Raw genomic sequence first — 18,242 nt, forward strand, 5'->3', positions numbered from 1 at the left:
CATCTTCCAAAGCAGTCTTGCACCTGCCAAGACTGAGCGCCAGGACAGAGGCCATCAGGTGGGCAAGGGAAGAAGAAAATAGGCCTGCTGATAGGTCAGATTGAAGGCCGTGGCCAAGCCTACGTGAAGAGAATTCTTACAGCTGGCAACTAGCGGCCTTGACAGGCTCCTCTACCCATCCCAAAGGCTAGCAGCCTGTGCCCCTTCTGCTGCCCCCACCCTGCCTTCTGCCCTTAGCTCTTGCCTCTGTCCAACCTTTCTGGCTGTCCATCCCTGACATATGGTTGGCCCACCCTTCTCTGCACGTGTCTGTCTGTCCACCCTTCACAAGTCTGCCCGGCGCGCTGGTCTCCCTACATCCCTCGGCCTCCCCGCCGCCCTGCCCCGCCCGCCCGCCGCTGTGTGGGTGTCGGGCTGGCTGTGCGCAGAGGGGCGCGGCTCGGCGCTCCCACCTCCTCCGCGTCCCTGTCTCAGCAATGACCCGGGCCGTGGCGCCGCCGAGCTGAGACCCGGGAGCCGCGCCGCCGCCGAGGAGGACCGGAGAGGGTGACGGTGGCGCGAGCGGCGGCGCGGGGACGGCCGGGGCGGGGCTGCTGCTGCTGCAGGGCAGGGCAGGGCAGGGCCCGGGAGACAGTTGGCCGTGGCTCGCCCCGGAATCGCGGGCGCGGGTCCGTTCTGCCCGGCCCCGCCGGTGCGCCCCGCCCCTGCACGCACAGCAGGCCCAGGCGGAGCGGCGGGACGCCCCAGCCCAGCCCGAGCGCCGTGGCATCCGAGCGGGAGCCGGAGCCCGAGTGGGACCGGAGCTGGAGCCGAAGCTGGAGCGGGCACTGCGGCGCACGGAGCGGAGCGCCGCAGCCAAGCCGAGTAAGGGGCGCGGGGCTCGGGGAGGGCCGCAGACGGGGTACCCGCTGCTTACGCACGCGGCTGGGGACGCGCTGGGCGGCGGGGGACGCGGTCCCGAGCGGAACCTCACCGCGCGAGAACTGAGCGGTTTTCCCGGGACTCCTGCGGTTCCTGACCACCCCCACAAGGGTCACCGGGACCCGCGAACCCCAAGGAAACCCGAAGAATCCTGAGTCTGCCTGAGTCTCAGACGAGTATCCTCCCGGGGTACAAGCCCATGACAGGGTCCCCAACCCTGCGCCCTGGGTTTGGAGGGTTGCGGACCAGCCCACTCAAGAAAAGACACTAGGGCACACTCTTGTCTGGGTGAGAGAGGAGAGGGGCTGGGGTTCTACGGAGTTTGAGCCTGAACCCTCTCCCACCACCTTAAGCCAGGAAGTTTGACGCTCCACGGACCCGGTTACCTGGACCATGTCATATTGTCGCTCCTAGGACAGAAAGAGAGTTCTCGCAGCTCCCTTCCCCCGCCCCCTCCCTCCCGTGCGTCTATTGCAAAGGACCCGAAGCTGAATCCGAATCCGAAGTGGCGGTTCTGCTGACTGCGCAGTGGTACCCGTCACTCACCTTCCCAAGCTTGGCAATGCCCACTCTGACCCCAGCTTACTCCTTTCCTTGTTCTTCAGGCTCTGCAGTCCAGGAACAGGCGCGTAGGGTCAACACTGGGCTACCTTCCTAAGCCACTCCTGTGCCAGCATGGGCAGCCAAATCTAGCCTGGGAAGGGGTGAGCACAAGTGACATACTAGAGAAGCAGGGATCTGTAAGAGTCTTCATTCAGTCCAAGTGCACCTGAGGGCCAACAGATGGCCCTCTAGATGCTCCTCAGATACAAGGACTGCTTACTAGATGACATCACCAATGAATGCCTCAGTTTCCCTCTTTGAAAAGTATGAATGATTCTATTAGCGGACTGTGCAGGATCTTTGGAGCCATGAGACCCTTTTGGCTGATTCCCCAGCTGTGTGATCTTAGGCAAGACACTTGACTTCTCTGAGCCTCAGTTTCCCTCCTCTAAAATGTATGGAAGATGAATCCGGATCATTAGACGATTCTTTGTGGAACGTGACACACATCTATCTAGTCATTGACTGCATTTGGCCACAGGTGTCATTTTCTGAGGCAAAGCAAGTTTGACGTGAGGAAACATGGTGCCCCCTTCTTTCTCACCCTCTAAGGAGGCCTTTGGCTCCCAGGGAACCTCCTGACATCTTGCAAAACAAGACTTTCCTTCAGCCTCTCTCTCAGGCACTTGCTGACATCTTCTGCCCCGCCCAAACCTTTCCTATGCCAATGTCCAGGTTTCAAGAGTCTCACTGACTAAAGGGGATACTCTGCCTTTTTTTTTTCTTTTGCCTTTGGCTGGTACTTGTTGCCCCAGACCAACACCACACACACACACACACACACACACACACACACACACACACACACACACACACACTGTACAGAGGAACTTACACACCTAGATCTACTCTGGTTTAGGCGAAGAGAGAATTGCTTGCCAGGGGGTGACTTTGGTGAGCCACAGGTGATGGTTCCAACAGGTTTCAAGATGCTCAGTCAATGGGTCAGTGAGATTAGATTACCATGAGCCAGAAAGGTACCCTCTGTGATTCCTTGCTGACTATGACATGTCTATCCAGGCCATTAGTGCCCAGGAGCCCGTGATGAACCTGCTGAAGGAACTGGAGCTGGCGACAGACAGCATGATTTGAACTTAAGATCGAGCCTGATTTCTGGAAAGAATCTTCCTGAGTGTGGGCAGCTGAGACCTTAGGCCTGGAGCAGACCAGTCACGTGCCTAGGTCTTAGGGAAAATATGAGCATCCACGGAGTGGCACAGAGGTTGTAGGGAACCAGGAGCATGGAAAGAAAGCAAATGACACCTCCCATTCCTGCTGGGATGAAAACAGGAAGTGTGTCTACCTGTTGCTGGGCAGAATGGCTGCCTAGAGGTTCTTCCTTCCAGAAGTCCCTCTCTCCTTTCTTCGTAGCTTCCTCTATCCCCGCACCCCATTCACTCACTAGGGTGTCCCATTCCCTGCATCTCCTGTAATCTTCTCCCCGCCTCTTCCCAGAGGAGTTCATCAGAAGCTAATTAGGCTTGTTCTGCTGCTTCACTCAGTATTTGGAGCACAGCTGATAGGGAGTGTGATGGGGATGTGGGGCGATCATGGGTCTTCTTCGGCAATAATCGACTGAGCGCCCTCAGAGGGCATTACCATTTCTTGAAGGCCTAGTGCCAAGCATGGGGTAGGGAGCAGGAAGGAACCAATCTGTTCACAGCTTCTAAAAGAGAAACTGAGGCCATGGAAGCTTGCCCCCTGGGAAGTGAGCACACGGTAAGAGTTGTGGCTGCCAGCACAGCTCTTAGAGCTATCGGCCAGGTTTACAGCATTTGATTCTGGGCAGGTGCCCCCCCCTTTGTAGACACAGTGTTGTCTTGAAAACGGAATGAGTATTGATTGCACACCTGCCAGAACAGTCATGAAGACTGAAGAAATAGTGCATGTGAGGGGTACGACCATGTCCAGTGGAACTTGGCCAGGAGCCATGCTGTATCTGTGTTGTAAACATCCCTTACACAGGATTTTGTAAGCACAAGCACTTTTGCTTTGATCTAAGACAAGAGCAATTTTGGTACAGTGGGGGCAGGCAGGACCATCCTATAATCACCGACACTCCACCGTGTCGGTCAGAACACTGAGGCTCCTGAAGGCTGAGGAGCCGGGTATAGAATAGGTAACATCACTGTGACTCATCGTAATTTTACACGGAGTTTGTGAAATTGATAATTAACACATTTTAACTTCGGCGGCATGCAATTAGTTATCAAGATGATTCCTCCATGGAGATCTTAATGATTTTGTGTCTAAGAGCTGAAAATGAAGGTGCTAACTGTCCGTGGGCTATCGCGTTTTTAGACACTCCTCTTTTTTTTCCTCCTCATACAATTATCAAACTCATTTAGTCAAATTGACTTAAAAGAGCAGTCTCCCACTCATTATCCACAGTTCTTCAGTTTCCTCCGAAGCATTTATCACCTCCAACATCTATAGCCCTTACTTAACCATTACCTTCTCTCAGGAATATGACTCCCTCTCATGTCTCCTGAGACTAGAATGGCATTCAACATTCAGTAAGCTATGCAAAATCATAAGATGTCTTGTCAAACAGGAGGTCTGCTATTTTTATTATTCTTGCCAAGTGTGTAGATCGATTAAAAACAAAATATTACAGTATGGGAGACACTGTTCCCTCAAATATTTGGCAAATAAGACTTGCTTCAGGAGCTGAAAGAGATGGCTCAGTGGTTAGGAGTTCCTGGTGCTGTTCTGGCCAAAGGCCAGCATGTTTTAGCTTGCAGCACCCCAACTAGGTGGCTCACGGCCACCTGTAACTCCTGCTCCAGGGGATCTGATGCCCTCTTCTGAACCCCAAGACACACACACACACACACACACACACACACACACACACACACACGTGACTACACATGCAAATACACTCATGCAAAAAGTAAAATAAGGAATTTCTTTAAAAAGACTTGCTTAAGTATCGTGGATAGCTTGATGAATATTAAGATGCAAACTGCAATCCCAGCCACTCTAGAGGCTGAGACAAAGAAATCACGGGCTCATGACAACTCTGGACTACAGAGTGAGTTCAATGTCAACCTGAGTTGCTTAGTAACAAACATAAAAATAAAAAGTGATGTTTAGAATCCAGAGTGTGGGGAGGATTAACTCCGTGGAAGAACACTTATGTCCTATATACAAGACCCTGGGCTCAATCCCCTATACCACAAAAAGATTATTTTCAAGTATTTTAAGGTAACTCCTTATCAGTAGATTAGATGTGAAGTTAACCTGAAAAAAGAAGGAAAAATCTTTTTCAGTAATAAAAGTTCAAAGGCAAATTAGCCTTTTCCCAATAAACTGGCATTGATTTTTTTTTCCTTCCAGTTACTTTCTACCACAAAGGATTCTTTTCTGAATCTTCATTTTGATGATCTTTCAGATTATAAAATCAATACATTTCACTGTAAAAAAAATGTTGGGTATTATAAAAAAGTATATAATGCATAAAAATTTTCCTTAATCCCTCTAGTATATTCTGTTTTCATCCTAATCTTTTGCTGTGTGTGAATGTTTTCATTAGGACTCTGTTCTACAAAATAAAGGTCATGCATGGTTCTATAACCTGTTTTTTTTCTCCCTAAAATACTCAAGATTCTCTTTCCAACATTATACTGAGGGTCTAGAAGTCATTAAGATTTTTGGAAAACATTATTGCATGGCTATATAGTATCCCACTATAAATGGGTACCATAGATTTCTCAGTCCTCTCTTACTGATGGTGGTGGCCACGTTGGGATTATGTCATACTTCATTATCATAAATAATGCCTGCCTGGGTCTCTTCTGGTGTTACCAAGCCCTGAATCAGGCTTCTGTGTACTCTTGGTCAAGATCAGACCAGCTGGCAGATGGCCTAGATCATGAGATTGCCTAAGACACTAGACCTCTACGTTTTGGCCACAGTGGTGGGGTTACACCCTACAGAGAGAGCAGTGGTTCTCGACCTGTGGGTTGTGACCCCTTTGGCAAACACCTGTCTACCAAAATATTTACATTATAATTGATAACAGTAGCAATATTACAGTTATGAAGTGGCAATGAAAATAATTTTGTAGTTGGGGTCACCAGAACATGAGGAACTGTGGTAGAGGGTCAAAGCATTAGAATGGTTGAGAACCACTGCTAGAGAGGGACAGTTCTGGTAAATTAGTGCAAGTAGAAACCCCAAAACCACCAGACAGATCTTGACCAGTCCAGTACACCACACATGGGGCCTGCCAGTGAGTTTAAAGCCCCCTTACCCACTCTGTGGCCACTATCTTTTCCCTCATCCTAACTCCTGAGTTTATTCTCCTGACGTCAACCACACTATAAATAGTGTATGACTTAGCAGCACTTACCAAGGCACCTCCCCATTGAAGGCCCCAGCTGGGTCCCTTCCTGTGACAGAACAAAGTTCTGCTGGTGGCATTAGACCTGCAGGGGCGAGGTGAGTAGTACCCGTTGCAAGAGCATTGCATCTAACCAAGTCCAGGAAAATTTCTCACTTCCTTCCTGCTCTGAGTGATCACATGCCCACCCACAGATCCAGAGAACAAAGCCCTGTGAGATGACGTCATTCATTCATTCGGTAGTCACTGTGTACTTCCTGTGGGCCAGGCAGAGTGCTAGGTTATCTATGTCACTTACACATAGTCTGCAGTTCGCCCCTCTACACCAGAGTGGACTCAGAACCATGATCGCCAACCTCCCCTTGGTCACCTTCTATCTCAAATCCAAATATCTGTCAAATTCCCCTGCACTTTCCTACCCAGGGTATTCAAATGCTCCACTCCACTCAACTAGAATTTCCTCCCCAGATGGCTTATCTTATCTCTCCTACCAAAGCCTTTTTTATCTAACTGTCCCCTGCCTGCACATCTGTCTCTGTCCTGTCTCCCCTGTTGCCCAGCATATGTGACCATTGCCATATAGTGGTGAGTTTGTGTAGCATCAGAACCCGTGACAGATATCTCCCCCATCACCTGTCAGTCAGTGTAACCCTAAGCTCACGAATGTCCTCCAGAAATGACAAAGGCTGACCCTGCCCAGCTATGACTCTTCCAAGGAGCCTTCTTAGGGCAATGTGCTTACCACCTCGACAGGCCTCCTTCTGATTCTGAATCTCAGAACGATCATCTATAAAAGTTGAGTTTCATGTTGAGGACCTGGTAAGCTGACAGAATGGGACAGCGATGGAGCAGGTGTGTCTCATGGTCCCTAGGACATGATTAGAGAGCTCCAGCCCATTCCTGGAGCCCTCCCTGTCTGCTCTGGTGTGAGGCAGGTGTCTCCCCTGGCAATATTCCCCAGGAGACCCCACACTCTCCTTATCCAGGTCTGAGTATCCTGCAAGCCCAGAGTGGAGGTGTGCCCAGAACAGGACCATAAAAGGATGTACAAATGACATGGTCTCCACACACTATTTAGCCACTTCAAAGCCTGGAGTGCTACCCGCCCACCCTCCCTTGCATTCTGAGCCAGGCAATCCAGTCGGAGATGAGTCACAGCTGACTCTGGTGCTAGGCTCAGAGCGAGATGGGCAGGATAATAGTGACCTTAAATGGGCCCACACTGGCCGGGACAGGTTGGGTACAATTCCTACATACAGAAAAACCATGGTCTCAGTCCACCTGAACCAGGTTTGTCCAACTGTCCCATTACTGCCTGGCAGCTCTGTCCACACACAGGAACCCCAGGTAGGCTTGTTCACATGGTTACCTAGCACACATCTAGATCCATTGTCCTGGGGTTTTGCCCAGAGCGTCTGATGCCACCAGGCAGTGGCTTTCCTGTAAGTCACTTGGAGGAGAAAAATAGACTGAGAGTTGAACACCTCTTCTTTTGAATCCAGAGAAACCCCATTAAAGGATATATATATGTATATATATATATGATATATATGTGGAATATATGTGGAATGTATATGTGGAATATATGTGGAATGTATATATGTGTATGTATATATATATATATATGTATGTATATATATACACACATACACACATAAATAATCAGGAATAGAATGCTTGCCTATTATACCTGGGACCCTAAGTGTGGTGATACACATTTGTAACCCAGTGTTCAAATGGCTGAAGCAGGAGGAACTTGGGTTCAAGGCCAGCATGGGCTACATAGCAAGACTTAATCCATAAAATGAAAATAAATTTAAATTTTTTTTAAAAAAAAGGAAAAATTTTTTTAGCTCAGTGGTAGAGCGCTTGCCTAGGGAAGCGCAAGGCCCTGGGTTCGGTCCCCAGCTCGAAAAAAAAAAGAACCAAAAAAAAAAAAAAAAAAAGGAAAAATTTCAAAAGTAAGAAAAGCCATTCTTTCTGTTGCCAAGGATCTGAGGAGACCCCTTGCAGGACTGAAAGGAATGGGTGCTGGGACAGTGCAGCCAGAGGCGACATGTAAACTGCAGTGTGCAGTACAGGGAATGGTGGCCTGGATGTGACATATATCAGTGTAGCCATAGACAGCAGGCTATGTGGAGATAATCAGGTCTACAGGAAAAGCCTGCTCTTGGCATTCGGATCATTATTTGAAGGCTATCACTGCATAGCACCATACATTAGTCTAAGGCTAAGGTTGACTTACTCTAACACTCCAGGTACTTGGGAAAATACCCTCCAAACTGAGCCCCAAGCTACTGTGCCTAGACCATGCTGATCCTCCACCCTCCCAAGATGTTCTGTGTCTAGGATCATTTCGAGTTGGCTTCAAGGATGTCCCCATGCTGGGAAAGTGCCACCATTGTGACTGATCTGTCACCAGCAGTCAACGAGATCTCCAAAGCTGAGATTTGATGGTAACATAGAAGTTCTTCAAGTTAGACAGGCCAGAAACAATAGGCCAGGTGGAGAAAACAGCCCTGAAGTTCAAGAGCCCAACTGTAGCCTGCTAGTAGGCTAACCAGAACACCAGGGCAACAGCAGATCCCCATGGATGCCAGGGGCAGTGCGTGAAGGACAGCAAGAGTGGCAGAGTAGCTGTGCATACAGCTCTTCCTGTCTTTTCTGTGACCTTGACCAAGTAAACCACCCCAGGCCTCCGTTTTCTCCTCTGCCTAAGGTCCTGTTCCAACAGAGCAGGTGATTGAAGGAGCACTTAACAAGCATTTAGCCATACAAACCACATTTACAGAGCCAAGTGTCCCCAAAGCCTCCCCGCGTAGGACTGTCTGCTTGAGCCACAGACCACATGGAATACGGGAGTTCTTAGGCCCTGGGCTGTGAGACACCCATCCTCCCTATGGCCTGAGAAACATCAGCCTTCACCTCAGAGTCACTGGGCCCAGTGAGGGGAACAGGTAGCCCCAGAGAGTCCTCTCAGAGAGGCAGCACCCTAAGGGGAGCCCCTCAAGAGAAGGTAACAAGCACCTCCCATGGCATCTTGGGTCTCAGGAGCAGCCCTACAGGAATACCTTCAAAATTCACTTTTTAAACCCCTGCACCAGGCCAGTACACACTAGAGAGTTAGAAGACGCTGCTGGGGCTGTGGATGCTGGAGTGAGGGATGGGACATTTGCCTGAAGGTGCAGGGGAGCTGTGGAAGGGGTTTGAGCGAGGGATGAACACATCCATTTTTGTCTTTAAAACAGATTTCTTGGGGGACTAGAGAAATGGCTCAGTAAATAAGGCTTTCTCCGTAAGCATGAGGACCTAAGTTAGGATTCCAGCACCCACAAGAAAGGGAGAAAGAAAGAAAGAAAGAAAGAAAGAAAGAAAGAAAGAAAGAAAGAAAAAGAAAGAAAGAAAGAAAGAAAGAAAGAAAGGGAGAGAGAGAGGAGAGAGAGAGAGAAAGAAAGAAAGAAAGAAAGAAAGAAAGAAAGAAAGAAAGAAAGAGAGAGAGGAGGGGAGGGGCGAGAGGAGGGGAGGAGGGAAGGAACAAAGGGAAAGGAAGGAAGAAACAAAGGGGGGGGGGAGGGAGGGAGGAAGGAAGGGAGAAGAGAAAGGAAGGGAGAGAGAGAGAGAGAGAGAGAGAGAGAGAGAGAGAAAAGCCAGCCAAGAAAGCCATGTAACCCAAAGCTAGGCTGTGGGGAGAGAGACAGGGTCTCTGAGGCTCGCCGGCTCCTGGTTCAGTGAGAGCCTGTTTCAAGGGAATAAGGTAGATAATGCTAGAGTAGCACACCTGATGCCTTCCTCTGGCCTTCACACGCATATAGGCATGCACAGGCATGTGTGTGTGTGCACACATATGCACAAGCACAGAGAGGGGGAGGGAGGGAAGGAGGAAGAGAGAGGGAGGAGAAAGGAGAGAGAGACAGAGAGAGAGAGATAGAGAGAGAGAGAGATAGAGAGAGAGAGACAGAGACAGAGACAGAGACAGAGACAGAGACAGAGAGAGGTGGAGCAATAGGATGAGATATCTGCTCACTGGCATGTCTCCTTAACACACACATGTATGTACATGCACATGCACACATAGTACCCCTGCACATCTACAAATGTAATTTTTGAAAACAAGTTTCACAGACCTTAAATTTTTTTTTCTTGACTCTTCTGGTGTGAAATCCATTCTCTGGGCAGCCTGAGATCACCTCCAACCCTACCCCCATCCCCCTACCCCAGCCCCCCCCCCTCGCACCCCCTTCAAAACTCTCCCTTGGTTTCTATGGAGACCAAGAGTGGATGTCAGGCCAGCCTAGGGTTCACACAGGGAAAGCTGAACAATGTTGGAAGGAGAGTGGCAAGTCACCACTCACAGAGGTGTCCCCAGATCAGTTGTATTTTCCCCTGCCCCCCACTGAGAACAAAGGGGGCGCCTGGAGGCTTGTCACAGGCCTGCTGTTCCTAGGGTCTGTTCCAAGCTTATCCCTGCTTCCCTGGGAAGGATATGAGGTTCAGAGAGGTGAAGTGCTTTGTCCAGAGTCAATACCAGGAAGTGGCTGCATTGACTTTAGTATTAAGAGATCTGGGAGAAAAGCAAGGGAGTCCAAAGACAGCTCCCTTGTTCACTTACTAAACAGAAAAGTCAATGTTTCCACTCAGTGTGCTCAGGCAATGGGCACCATCCAAACTTCCTGCATGTTTGGAGCAGAAAGCCCTATGAAAAGGCTAGGCTGAGAGCCTGGGGTCTGACGCTCACATTCTGGCCACACGATGCAATCAAAGAGGGTGGTGGCCTTCAAGACAGAAGGGAAGGGGACAGGCTATTTCCCACTGGCCTCCTTGCAAGAGACCCTGGACTCAGCATCAATGGTCCTACTCAGTCACCCCCCACAAGTGCATTTTAGGGGAATGGAGAGATGGCTCAGCAGGTAAGAGCACTGGCTGCTCTTCCAGAGGACCCAGGTTCAGTTCCCAGCACCTATATGGTAGCTTACAACTCTCTGAAACTCTAGTTTCAAAGAAGTAAAAGTCCTCTTCTGGTCCCTAAGGGCACCAGATATACAAGTGGACACAGGCATATATGCAGGCGAAATGCCCACCCAAAAATAAAACAACAATAACAACAATAAAATTCTTAAAGTGCATTTTAGTTTCTGAAGTCAAGCGTGCCACTCCCTAAAAAGTAAGAACCCTTGCTATGTTCTTTGGGGACACACAAGGAGAGACTGGCTAGGTTCCGTTACTTAGTGTAGCATGAGAGGATATTACTTTGAAAATGTTTCCCCTTGTATAGGAGCTTTAGTTAAAGTTGCCGGGCAAGCCTAGCAGCACGGAAAATTAGGTGTTACACCAAGTTCATGGGGGGATAAAGCACAGATAGGGAAGAGGCATCTCCCTTCCATTTGTGTTTATTCCTAAGTTGCTGCACTAACTACCTTCTAAAGGGACGTGCTGGCTGGCCAGGGGCAGGAGAGGGAAGCAGATCTGTTACTTGGCAGCTGTGGGATCTTGGCCAGGCTACATGACTTCTCCGAGCCTCAAAAGAGCACCTTGGTTCTTAGAGCGACAATCATTAACACAGTTTGAGCTGGGAGTCAGGGGACACCCTCCTAAAGCCAGCCACAAACCTGTGAACAAACTTCTCCCTTCTCTGGGTCTGTTTTCCTCTGTGAAATGAAGACTCTGGACCAGACTTTAAGAATTAATCCACGCCTTACAGCCCCGGGGAACTGGGGATGCTGTAGCCCATGGACGATGTGGGAACAGTGAATGGTCCACAGTAGAATTCCATGGCTTTACACTCCCACTACAGGTCCACCCAAGAGAGAGATCTGCACCCCCATCATTGTGACCTCGTCAAGCATTCACCCTATTCCTGTATCTACACACCGCCCCCCACACACACACATACTTTTTAGCCCAAGGATCCCAGACTAGGAATGTGTTCCTAAGACCTGTCCCCCAAAGTGATGCAAGCACCTAGCCCCTGGACATGGTGGATGCTGTAGGCATCCCATCACCTGCCTGTTTGTGTCTCCACAGGTGAGTGGAGGGGCCTCCCCCCTCAAGAAGTCAGAGCTGTGCTCGTGGGCAGGCTGGCTCCGCTGTTCTGCTCCAAGGATTACATGTCCTTCAAACGCCCTTGCCCCTGTAAGTCTCTTCCTTGTCCATCACTGTTGGGGTCCAGCTACTACGGAGCTAGAGGGTGGAGCTGTGAGGATGGCGCCAGGATGTTTGGCCAAGGCACTGAGTCTGACCAGGGTTAGTGTGGAGGGACTGAATCTGGGGCTAGGGCACAGGGACACAGGCAGTGCCAACATCTGCAATGGGCTCCCTGGAACCTAAAAGTCACACTTTGTCCTGTTCTCAAAATGTGGATCAAGGTTGCCCTGAAGCATACAAAGAATGCACTTTGTCCACCCACAACCCCATGGCCAACTAAGTGAGCAAAGCATCAGATGAGAATGCCAGCCTTCCAGGGACGTTAGTGTGATGGTGTGCTGTGATGTATGGTTTCTGTGGGAAACAGAAGCCTTCAGTTCTTCCAAAACTTAAATGCCCTCAAATGATGCTTAATGACTTTGGGTCCTTGGGACTGACCCCCTAAGGAAAGTCAACCCATGCCTCTCACCAGAAAGCCCCTATTGACTGAAGAAAATGCACGATTGTTGAGAAGTCGTGGCTATGCATTGAGGTGACATCAGAGGACACCACCTGCTGTCCTGGTGTCCACACACACTGACTCTCACCTCACTCTCACTAAGGTTTGCCTGAGTTTCTACCTTTAGTCTGTGCCACCCTGGTCTGAGCACATCTTCCTCACATAGTCACAGCCCCAGATACTAACTCCTGGAGTACTAAGGGAATGCCAGTGAAGGAGGCCAGGGCTGCATGTCCCACGCAGATGGGGTTTAGTCAGAATCTGGGCAGGGTCCTCACCCCTTATATTGCAGGAAAGGGGCCAGCTGTAGGCTCATCTGCCAAGAGTATAGCTAGATGTGGTAACTCTGGCCACCTGGAAGAGGGGGAGGAGGGTAGTGGAGAAGGAGAGCCCAGTTGTATGTGACACTGTTGGTGGCTTCCCCCTTCCTGACTCCTGATCCTTCCAGCCACTCTACATGCATCCTGTCCATTGAGGCTCCATTAGCATGGAGGAGGGGAACTGTACCTGTCCCTGTTGCTTAGACCCAGGGTCCAGCCTAGCCCCCTCCTTATTCTGCACAGCCAGACTTCATCCTTGCGCTGTTGCCCTGCTTCTGGATGCAGCCTCAGGCAGATTCCTCCCAGCCTGTCTGTCCCAGCTTCTTCCTGGGTCCCTTTGCCTTCTACTGCCCCCAATCCACCTCATACTCAACCTGCCCCAAACTGAATGGTCTATCTTCCTTCCAAACCATCCATCCTACATCTACATCTACATCTATATCTACATCTATATCAGTTTGTGATATAAACCATACATATATTGATTTGGGTACCACCATTGAATCTAGTCCTCAGGCCAGAATTATGAATGACTCTCAGTCTCCCTGTTGTGCATACATCCATCAGTGCTGACTGCCCAAGGGAATCCTGGGGTTTCTGAGTGAGGCCAGCAGTTTGCCATTTGGAGCCCCTTTGTCCCCCGCCCCTTCAGACACAATCTAGAAGTCTAGAAGTTGCTCACTTCCCTTTATGCTTAATTGCTGAACACATCCCAACAGAAGGTGAGCTTCCAGAAAGCAGAAATGCTGTGGCCTTGCCCTCTGGTTGCCCTCAGCACCAAGCTCATTGCTTAGCACTTAGTAGGTAGTAAATGTTGGTTAAGCAAATGGACAGGTGAATGAAGCCAATACCCCGTGGGCTTTGCCAGCATGCAGGCTGAAGACCCTCACTCAGGTATGGTGTGCAGGGGTATGGAGGGGGTACTTCAAAACCCTGAAAAGCCCCAACAGAGCTCTTAAGAGCCAGGCTTGGGGAGCAGTCCTGTAACCGTAGCACCCAGGAGGGTCATCCCTAGCTCCAGGCCAGCCTGGACTATAGGAGGAAATATTGTCTTAAATTTGTAAAACTTTAAAAACAATAAAGAAAAGAAACACTTAGGACGCCCACACCCCCCTTCTTCTTGACACCACTCTTCCATCTAGAGCTGCTCTGTGCAGTGAGGAACATGGCAGAGACCACCATGTTAGCTCATATGGTGACCTTGCCACACCTCTCTGCTCCCCCGGCCCCTGTGGTTTAAATGTGAGACCCACCAAAGGGAAAACCGAGCCCAGCGGTTTCCCAAAGAAAGACCTCTGTCCAGGAGTCAGAGCTTGGGAAGTCTGCAGAGAGTGGAGGGGTCACATCTACCTGGAACAGAGAGCAAGGTGACTGAAACCCGAGCAGCCAACGCCTGCAGCCCCGGGGATGTAGCATGCTTCTCTGGCCTCCTGGGAGTTGGGCAGACATCAGTCACAAGGGGCTGGGCTGTAGGTCTGTTAACATCCAGCCCCATTTCACCTTCAGATACCTCAGCTTGCCTCTGCCCCTTGCAGAGCACTTCCAACAGCTCTCACCAGCAGCCCCATCGGGAAGATGGGAAGACTGAGGGAGAAATGCAGTGAGAACAAGAAAAAGGGGAACTGTGTTAGGGAAGACTGGATGTGCACAGGCCATGTGGGTGCAAAAGGAAAGGGGGCTCCCCTGCTTGAAGTGATGTCTGTGAACCCTTCCCAGCATACAGAGAGGTCTTGCCTGGAGGCCTGAGTGTGGAAGAGGTCTGTTGTTACTCAGTAAGTCTGGGGATGGGAGAATCGGTTCCATCTGGGCTCTGCTGGGCAGAGCAGCCTAGGACTCCCTGGGGACCTAGGCGCTAAGCACAGATGCTACACATCCTCTTCCTTGTCATCTAGCAGATGGCAGCACCATGGAGCTCCCTGTGTGGTGGTAGCAAGCTGCTTCCCTATGGCCTCTGGGGATGGAGCTGAAGGAGTTGTTTGGAGGGCAGAAGAGACTGGAGACTAAGCCTGTAGCAAAGCAAATAAGAGGGGGGGATATACCCCACAATCTGTGGAGAAGTCAAGAGGCCATATCACTGTCCTTCGTGGTGGCTGCCAGAGGCCTGGCAGGAATCATAGCGTGGCAGGGCCCTGTATGCCCAAGATGCTCCCCTGACCCTGTGAGAGTAAGGTAATGTTGGGTTGTTGATATGGGAACACCCTAGCACTGATGTTTGCCAGCTGTGGGAGTACTTACCTTCCCAAGCCCTCAGTTTGCTCATCTATAAAATGGAACTGGTGGAATCTTACAGTTTGCTGCTCAGATTTGAGGAGCCACGGGGAGAGAGTTGAGCCACGGGGAGAGAGTTGAGGGAGAGAGTTGAGCCATGGGGAGAGAGTTGAGGGTGTCAGGCTCTGAAAAGATGCTCAAGAAACCAACCGACTACCTGTCTCTGTGTCAGCCATGTCTTTAACAGTGGAGATGGGAAAACAGAGAGGTGAGGCTCTAGGGGTAAAATGGGATTTGGGCCGTGTGTTAGCTTTCTGTTGCTGTGACAGAACAATTAGCTTTAGGGAGGACACAGCTATTTGGCTCGTGATTGAGAGGTTTCAGACTATGGTCAGTTGGTCATGATTTGGGGCCTGTGCTGAGGTAGAACATCATAACAATAATAGAGGAAACCTGTTTGCCTCATGGATTCCCAACATCCTCTTCAAGGGCATGTCCCTGGTGATCTGACTTCTCTGGCAAGGCCCCACCTCTTAAGGGCTCTACTACTTCTCATCAATGCATGGACCTTTGAGGGACATTCACAGTACAGTGTTTCTTTGCTATTCTTGTTGTCATAGTTACCTCTGTAACTATCAACAGAAGGAAAGATTTGAAGGCAAAGGGGGAAAATAATGGAGCACACTCAATATTCCACCGTATCTGTGTCCAGAGCAGACTTCACTAATCAATTATGGTACCTTTCCCAATGCACCTAGATGTAAACTCAGAGTCACTCTAAATGTAAGCTGGAAATACCCATAGATCACTATTTTTTGTCTGTCCCTTGGTGAAGCAAGGGGAAGGCTGTTCACTGCTGGGTTTCAGTTTCTTCACTTATAAAATGGGAGTTGATAAAGGTTTTCATGTTAAAGGGATGCTGTGAGGTAGCATGGGGAAATGCTTGTAAGGCCTTAGGATCCGTGTTTCTTGTGGCCTCCTCACTTCCTTGAAGAAGTTCTGCAAAGAAGGATTCATGTGTCCATTCCACACACAAGGAAACTGAGGCTTAAAGGTAGTAAAGGAATTAATCAGGGTGTTACAGCTAGAAGATGGGGGATCAGACTAGAATGGGAGTGATCAGGTCTCAGTTTTAACTAAACCACAGCTGGATCAGCATACGAGTGGAGCCAGGTGTGGTAGCATGTGCTTGTAATTCTAACCCTGGCAAAGTGGAGACAAGACAATTCCTGGAGTTTGCTAGACAGCCAATCAGTGAGCTCCAAATTCAGGGAGACACCTTACCTCAAAAACTAGAAAGGTATAGTGGAGGTCCTCTGGCATCCACACATGTGTGCACACAGTCACATGAGCATAAACAGGGTATGTGTTTATTTATAAGGTATTGGGGTGGTATGCAGCAAATACGGCAGGATGAGGTAGCAGGTAGAAATGAGTTAAGTCCATAATGGGGCTGGAGAGATGGCTTAGCAGTTAAGAGTACTTACTGCTCTTAAAGAGGGCCTGAGTTCATTTTCCTGCACCCACATGGTAGCCACCCACTTTAATTCCAGTTCGAAGTGATCCCATGCCCTCTTCTGGACTCCACAGGCATACAAGTCCAGATGCACAGACACGTGTAAGCAAAACACCCACACACATACAATTGTCAAAAATACAAACATCGTTAGATGTTATGGTAGATGGGTTATCAGCGGGAAGACTGATACAGGTGTCTTGTAGAAGAGTACTCTGAGGGGGAACATTCAACAATGGGAGCTTGTTCCAGCAGAGGAGGAACAGTGGTTCTGAAGAGTACATGGAAAGTACCAGAGTTAGCACATCAGTCATATGATGCATGGCTCCAGAAGCCACAGTCAGATTTCGGCTTTTGCTTCCTGGGAATCTTTGGAGGATTACAAGCTGAAAAAAGTTTTGATCACCCTGGTATGACAAGAGAGGCTGGAGGGGGACCAAAGGAGAGGTGGAGGTAGTCAGACGGCCTGGAAATAGTCCAGGATGTAGTGAGAGGGCATAGGGCAGAGACTGAAGCCAGAAACAGACTGGAAAGTGAAGCCATTCGGATATGGAGTGGATGAGAAGGGAGGATGAGGAGAAGTTTGGAACTGAGCATGTGGAAGGACCAGTCTGTCAGTGACTGAACTGGGGAATATCCTGGATCAGCTGGCAACCTGACTGGGCTGGACTTGAAGGCACGTTGCATCTGGGATGCTGTGTAGACACCAGGGTGGAGATGCAGGCAGGCAGCTAGACGTATGCGCCTGGGGTTCAAGGGTGAGTCTGGAGCTGGGAGTGTAAACTGGGGAGCTGTCAGTGCTGAGAAGTGGGATGAGGTCACCGACAGGACAAGTATGGGAAAGCGGGGAAGAGAAGGAACTCGAGAGTGAGCATTGCGTTGGTGGAGGGCAAAAGATCTCCACACCCAGTAGTCTTGCCAAGAGAAGAGTGATCCCTGGAGTTGTCGCCCAAAGCTGGGTTCATGGAGGGATGGCCTACTCTCCAGCTCGGGGATGAGTAAGCACATCGCTGTTCCTTTGCCAAGGGCTCCCATGAGTTAGCCACCCAGGTGCTCAGCTCTCCCTGCGCCTGGAACACTTCCCAGAGCTAGGGAGAGGCTGGTTGTCCTCTATGATGCCACCAAAGAAATGAACAGCCTGTCTGCTTCAGAAAGAAGGGAACAGAACCTGGAGGGGAAACCACCTGCCCAGGGACCCTGCATCCTCCCCCTCCCCGTGAGTCCCTGAACCCCCCGTGAGGCTTCTAGAGACTGTTCTCTACAGTTTAGGAGAAAATCATCCTCCTGCCTATTGCCCTCCACACTCCTCACCACCCCACTAACTGTCACACTTCAGCCCCCCAACCAGCCTTCAGCCCCTGCACCTCTGGATGGAATGTGTCTTCGGCAGGAAAGGGTCGAAGGGTCGGTTGTGGGAGTAGGTGTGCCCAAATGCAGGGGCAGCACTTAAGTCTGAAGGAGCCAGGCTCAGCCAGCACTGGAGCAAATATAGTTAACTTCTCTGAACCTCTGCTTAGCCCCTTGTGAAATGGGATAATTGGGCCAAGTCTCCAATTTGACCTGAGGGTTTGGTAAACACAGGGACTGCTCAATAAGGTTGATTCCTCCCTGACTTAATCCCACAGTAGCTATAAACCTATACTCAGACTTCCCTACAAGGTCCTCCTAAGACTGCTCCTCCCCCCA

General features: G+C 50.0%; 1 protein-coding gene across 1 annotated transcript in view; it reads left to right on the forward strand.

Moving 5' to 3' along the window:
* The first annotated feature begins 758 nt into the window (after nt 1-758).
* Nucleotides 759-18,242, forward strand: part of Bean1 (brain expressed associated with NEDD4 1) — a 46,671-nt gene continuing 29,187 nt past the window's right edge. The window contains exons 1-2 of the mRNA XM_032887825.1: nt 759-864; nt 11,894-12,001. Coding sequence (XP_032743716.1) covers nt 11,977-12,001 — 25 coding nt within the window. The 5' untranslated portion in view covers nt 759-864; nt 11,894-11,976. The remainder of the gene's footprint in view (nt 865-11,893; nt 12,002-18,242) is intronic.

This window comes from Rattus rattus, chromosome 17, assembly GCF_011064425.1.
Source record: "Rattus rattus isolate New Zealand chromosome 17, Rrattus_CSIRO_v1, whole genome shotgun sequence".
NCBI lineage: Eukaryota > Metazoa > Chordata > Mammalia > Rodentia > Muridae > Rattus > Rattus rattus.